The 6,546-nt window shown below is 51.4% G+C and overlaps 1 protein-coding gene across 1 annotated transcript in view; it reads right to left on the bottom strand.

The window, feature by feature from the left end:
- Window positions 1–665: 665 nt before the first annotated feature.
- LOC142660921 (catalase-like) overlaps window positions 666–6,546 on the bottom strand; it is a 29,364-nt gene continuing 23,483 nt past the window's right edge. Inside the window, exons 12-13 of the mRNA XM_075838006.1 lie at window positions 1,976–2,062; window positions 666–1,552 (exon numbers count right to left, since the gene is read on the bottom strand). Of these exons, the coding sequence (XP_075694121.1) occupies window positions 1,517–1,552; window positions 1,976–2,062 (123 nt within the window). The 3' untranslated portion in view covers window positions 666–1,516. The remainder of the gene's footprint in view (window positions 1,553–1,975; window positions 2,063–6,546) is intronic.

Genomic DNA, 6,546 nt, shown 5'->3' with positions numbered 1-6,546 from the left:
CTGCGTGCTATTACGCAGCGTATCCGCCCCATGTGAACACAGTCTAAGGCCCCATGCACACGACCGTAAAAAACCTCCGTTTTTGCGGACCGCAATTGCGGTCTGCAAAAACGGACCCATTCAATTCCATTGAACGCGGACACCTTTCCGTATCGCTACGGATGAGTGTCCGTTCCGCAGAACTGTGCCGGGAATTATGGAGCATGTCCGTTCTTGGTCCGCAATTGCGGCACAGACTCCTCCATAGAAGTCTATGGGGGAAGCCAAAATTGCGGATGGCTACGGAGGTGTGTCCACAAATACGGATAGCCATCCGCAAATACAGAAGGGTTGCTAAGCGACACAAAGGGGATTTCCCATCAACCAGGCCTCTTTTTTTTGCGGATCCGTATATACGGATGTAATACGGATGCACTACGGACCGTATTTGCGGATACCATTCAGCAGAAATGGGTACATTGCTGATGATTTGCTGATGACTATAAAGCAATACGGAACCGTATTTGCGGTCAGTATTTGCTGATACGGTCGTGTGCATGAGGCCTAAGGCCCCATGCACACGACCGTGCCCGCAATCACTGTCCGCGATCGCGGGCACGGCCGGCGACTGACAGCCGCATTTTTGGGCCGTGCTCCCATACAAAGTATGGGAGCACGGCCCGCAAAATGCGAAAGAACGGACATATTCCATAATTCCCGGAACATTTCCACGGCACTGACACCCTTCCGTAGTGCTACTGAAAGGTATCAGCGTTCAATGAAAGTCAATGGCTCAGTTTTTGCGGACCGCAGTTGCGGTCCGCAAAAACGGAGGTTTTTTGCTGTCGTGTGCATGGGGCCTTACAGCTCGATCATGAGTGTGAGGCCCCATGCACAAGACCATGCCCGCAATCATGACCCGCGATTGCGGGCACGGCCGGCCGCTGACTGACAGCCGCATTTTCGGGCCGTGCTCCCATACAAAGCATGGGAGCACGGCCCGCAAAATGCGAAAGAACGGACATGTTCCATAATTCCCGGAACATTTCCACGGCACTGACACCCTTCCGTAGTGCTACGGAAAGGTGTCAGTATTCAATGAAAGTGAATGGCTCCGTTTTTGCGGACCGCAATTGCGGTCCGCAAAAACTGAGTTTTTTTGCTGTCGTGTGCATGGGGCCTGAGAGCCACACAGGACCCACTGACAATGAACCAGCCAGTGCCGCCCACCTGACTGGTGCAGGATTCAGCGTAAGATACAGCTGCTCTGTATACAGAATACAAAGCAGCTGTATCTCAAATAGTATAATTAGTTTTTATTAAAAAATATTTTTAAAGTTGCACAAATCACACTGACTGACCTTTTTATTTTTAAAAAAAAATCACTGTCAAAGGTTTACGAGGCCTTTAAGTAGACTGGGACGTGTTGTTCTACAATAGTGGATTAGATGATCTTTGGTATTGCAAGGGTAAATTTTGGCGGACCTGGATATTCAAATTCTCATCTTGAGATTGTCTTCACAGTCCCAATGTCTTTTCAGGACAAACATCGAGTGTAACAATGCAAAGGTTCCTAAAGAAGAGAGAGAAAAATTCTTTAGTTTAGGCCCAATTTCTTTTTAACTTTTATCAACGGGGCTCTCCACATTGGACAATCTCAGTCGTCTGTAAAGGAACCCAGCAGCAAATTAACAATTTCCCTGCAGCGCCACCACAGGGCAAATTAAGCATTACACAGCTCTCATTGAAATCAATAGGCGGTCTATGTAAAGCATGTTCGTGCTGGGTCCTCCAGAGAGAGAGAGACGCTCTTTATAGCCGCTCTCTGCCCTAAGTAATAATTGGAGGGTCTGAATAAGGAACTTCCGTCTATTATATTTGAATTTTTCCCGATTTTTTTGGTTGACATTTTTGGGGTTCAGAAGGAGAATTCAGTTTTTCATAGTTATTGTCTCACTTTACAGTGGTGGCTCCGGAATAAATAATAGGTTTCTACCTTCTTTTCACAAGCCTTGTTGTGCTTGTCCAGCAGCGTTTTAATACGATTGCCAAAATCCGGGTCCACATCTCGGAAATTTTTCACCTAAAAAAAAATATATGAAAAAGCGCATAATTGGGTCAGCACCGGATGTTGAGTGGTGAGAAATCCTGTGAACATTCTCCTTGATGAACTAGGCTCTCCGCCTATATTTTAGAAAAATCTGCCTTAGGCCTAATTCACACGAGCGTTGCGCATCTCGGACGTGAAAAACTGCAGTTTTTCAAGTCCGAGGTGCATCCGTGCTCTGCAGGACGCGATATCACGCATCCCCCATAGACTAGAGTCATGTCCTATTTTCTCACGGACCCTTCACACGCTCCGTTGAAACAACAGGCCGTGTGAACGGCCACATTGAATTATACAATAGGTCCGTGTGAACAAGGCCTTAAAGGGGTTTTCCCATCAGAGACATTTATGACGTATCCACAGGATATGATAAATGTCAGATTGATGCGGGTCCCACCTCTGGGACCCGCACCTATCTCTAGATCGGGGCCCCCTAAACCCCGTTCTAGATTTTTGTGCTCACGCTGCCCCCCCCCCCCACCCCTCGGCCACTTACTAATTACATGGTCGGGAGTCACGGAAACAGCATAGCTCAGCAAGTTACGCTGTTACCATACATCCTGACCATGTATTCAGGAAGTGAGCACAAAAAGCTAGAACGGGGTTTAGGGGGCCCCGATCTAGAGATAGGTGCGGGTCCCAGAGGTGGAACCCGCATCTATCTGACATTTATGACATATCCTGTGAATATCTCATAAATGTCCCTCATGGAAAAACCCCTTTAATAAGGCAAACTGCAAAGGGGAATGACTGCTGACAAACTACTTTCCCTCCCATATTCTGTCAGCACAGAATGAGACAGACTGGTTGCTAGGAACACACTGCCTAACAACCCTTGCCTTTTATACGGGGTGGTCAGGTAAGACGTCTCGAGCAACCAGCCTGTCTTGAATTACAATATTACCTTTAACACTGGCATTTTTAGGTCCAAAATATTCTGTGCTGATGACTTTGAGGACAGTAAAGATAATGGGACTTGTTTTTTTTTGTTTTTTAATCTTTTAAGCCTTCTCCTTGTAGACACTGAAGCGCCTAGGGAGAGTGTCAGGGACTGCAAGGGGTTAAGAAAGGATGGAACGGTTTAAAATAATGCCCAGGATCAGGATTGGTCAACAAGGGGTAAGAGGGGCGTGGTTAAGAAGATATAAGGCAGAGGTTTGGAGCAGGAAGCCCTCTTACCTTCAAGCTGCAGTGGAAGAAACACCTTTGCTGCTGCTGTGGAGTTTCAGAGCGTGGTCGTTAAGAAGATGGCAGAAGAACTGTTGCGCAAGGTGGCACAGCGGGTAGCGGCAGAAGGGCCTGCCTGGCTGGAATCCCTGTTGGAGGAAGGAGAGAGGCGAGGAGCGGAGCGGGGCACGGAACAGTCGGGAGCGGCTACCCGAGGTAGGCCGCAGCGCGTTACACGCCCTCCGGTTAGACTAAGCCCTAGCCCTGTTGCTATGAGGGGTGCTGTGACTGCTGCACAGTCATGCGGTGGTCCCAGCAGGTCCCCTAGGCCTATGTCGACGGGTGCTTCGTCGGTCGACATAGTGCCCCCCTCCCACTCGTCGCGCTGGCGTCCTTCCCCATGGCGGTAAGAGGGCGGCTGTTAAACCGGCACGGGCACGGTACAACCCGCCTCGAGCTGCTGATGCGGGCGCGGAGGCAGCGGCCGACTATCGTGACAGTGGGGTGAATATGGCGGACTCAGGCGACTGGTCCGACATGGTCGCTTACCATGCGGCATGTTCACAGGAGCTGGGACTTGCTTCTGGGGCCTGTGTGCAGCCGGGGTCGGCGCCATCTTTCCCCGTGCTGTTCTCTACGCAGCCAGAATTGGCGGCGGGGGGAACAGGGGCGGGACGTCCTGGCAGGCGCAGTGCAGCCAGGACACAAGATGGCGGCGCACGAAAAAAGAAGATGGCGGCGGGTGCGGGGAGGCGGACGGTGAGCAAGCAGCCCAGCCAGGGGGCGGGGGCTTCTGCGGTGCCTGTCGCTTCTCCACCCCGGTCCCCCCCGGGCCCCTGTCAGCACGGGTCAGGGGCAGGGGGGGAGTGTGCTAGGAAAGATAGGAGTGAGGGTGTTTTGGATGCTATTTGCCCTTCTCCTGCCTTGTCATCTTTCTCTCCTGCAGGTCCAAGAAGGGAGCGTTCCAGGCGAGGGAGGAAACGCCGGGCTGGTGGACATCGCCGGCACGGCCATCATGGACGTCGCAGGTCAGGTGACGGGAAGAGGCGTGGTCGACGGTATTCCTCGTCTTCCAGCGATGGTTTCTCCTCCTCGTCTGCGACGACGTCCGCATCATCCGGATCATGGAGGAGGTCGTCGAGGAGATCCTCACGGCCGCAGAGACGCAGTCGACGCCGGGAGGTGCAGCGCTTGTCGGTGGATCAGGAGCAGCTGTCCCAGGTTGTACCTCCCGCCGGGCCGGTGGAGGAGGTGCAGGCCGTGGTTCCAGTGCCGCGGCAAGTGGCTGAAGGACCCTCTGGAGTCGGTGGGACCTCTGGGAGCGGTGAGTCGGCCTGCGGTGACGCATGGCTTAATAAACCTAATGCAGCGGGTGCGGATTTGATTTCTGTTTTAAAAGCCGTGGTGGCTGGGTTGAAAGTGAATGAGGGAACGTCGTGTCCCTCTGTGCCACCAGAGGGAGCTATGCCCCCGTCTGAGAAAGAGAATGCTTTAGCTAGTTTGACGTTTAGAGATTCATTGTTTTGTGGAGTCGCTCCTCTCGGGACTCATTTGTCAGCTGAGGTCAAGGACAAGATTTGGAGGAATGAATTTGTGGATATTTGGTCCTTGGTCTCGGTGGAGCAGGTGACTGTCGACAAGGAGCGGGGCTTTGAGAGAGGTTCGGATAGGAAAGCAAAAGTAGCGAAAACATTTGGCAACTGGGTACAGTGTTACGCTACACTGGCTCATGTTATTTGCCAACGCTATCCTGGGAAAGGGGCCGAGTTGTTTGTCTATTTTGACACAATTTTCAGCGCCCACAGGCTGCACGGTGGTGCGGCCTGGTGGCGATATGATGAAGAATTTCGGCGACGTTTGGCTTTGTCGCCTGATATTAGTTGGGCGACGAAGGCAACGGACGTGTGGTTGCAGCTTATTTTAGCGCAAGGGAGTAGGCAACAACGCCCCTTTCCCAGTGCGGCCGCAGCACCGGGCCCCGCCCCTGGAGTTGCGGCCGCTAGGCCCACAGGTGCCTGTTGGCTCTACAATGAGGGCCACTGTCGTTTCTTTGCCACGTGCAAATTTCAACATGAATGCTCCATCTGTGGGGGCGCTCATTCGGCGCTCCGGTGTTTCCGGAGAGGTAAGCAGCCGGTCAAGGCACCTCCTTCCGGCGCAGCGGAGAACGCCGGTGAACGTGCTCGAGATGGGCCCATGGTTAGAGCGGTACCACAGGAGGCGGGAAGCAGAGGTGCTCACTAACGGGTTTTCGTTTGGTTTTGAGATTCCTTTTGAATATTCTGCGACATTGTCATTGGCTGACAATTTGAAGTCGATCAATGAGAATGTGGGCATTGCGCGGTTAAAATTAGCTAAAGAAGTGGAATTAGGAAGAATGGCAGGTCCATTCAGCGAGCCGCCGTATACGAATCTGCGAGTTTCCCCCCTTGGTTTAGTTCCAAAGAAGGAACGAGGAAAGTTTAGGCTGATTCATCACCTTTCTTTTCCTCGCGGTGGTTCTGTTAATGACGGTATTTCTAGGGCGGAGGCGGCGGTTTCGTATACGTCTTTTGATGTTGCAGTAAGGTTGGTACAGGCGGCTGGACAAGGGGCGTTGTTAGCCAAATCTGATATTGAAGCGGCCTTTCGTTTGCTGCCGGTTCATCCGGAGTGTTTTCACCTGCTGGGTTGTTGTTTAGACAAAGGGTTTTACGTGGATATGTGCCTTCCTATGGGTTGTTCAATATCATGCAGTTACTTTGAGATGTTTGCGTCATTTTTAGAGTGGGTAGTTCGTTTGGAGTCTGGTTGTGACTCGGTCATTCATTATCTGGATGATTTTCTTTTTGTGGGCCCGGGGGGCTCTGGGTTGTGCAGCACGTTGCTGAGAGTGTTTCGACAGGTGATGTCGCGTTTCGGGGTACCTATTTCCGAGGATAAGACGGAAGGTCCTGTAACGGTTTTGTCATTTTTGGGTATCGAAATAGATAGCGAGCGGATGATTTTTCGGTTGCCGGATGATAAATTGGCAAGGCTAGTGACGCAGGTTGACCAGGTCATGGGGTCGAAAAAAGTGACGTTAAAACAGTTACAGTCGTTAATGGGATTGCTGGTGTTTGCTTGTCGTATAATTCCAATGGGTCGTGTTTTTTCTAGGCGTTTGTCTTTAGCCACTAGAGGTATCTCGAAGCCAAATCATTTTATCAGGGTAACCTCTTGTATGAGGAAGGATTTGTTTGTCTGGCATTCTTTTTTGAGTTCGTTTAACGGGAGGTCGGTGTGTCAGGACGCTGAGTTGTCTAATGTAGACT

This window comes from Rhinoderma darwinii, chromosome 9, assembly GCF_050947455.1.
Source record: "Rhinoderma darwinii isolate aRhiDar2 chromosome 9, aRhiDar2.hap1, whole genome shotgun sequence".
Classification (NCBI taxonomy): domain Eukaryota; kingdom Metazoa; phylum Chordata; class Amphibia; order Anura; family Rhinodermatidae; genus Rhinoderma; species Rhinoderma darwinii.
This window is presented reverse-complemented; position numbering and strand designations above follow the sequence as displayed.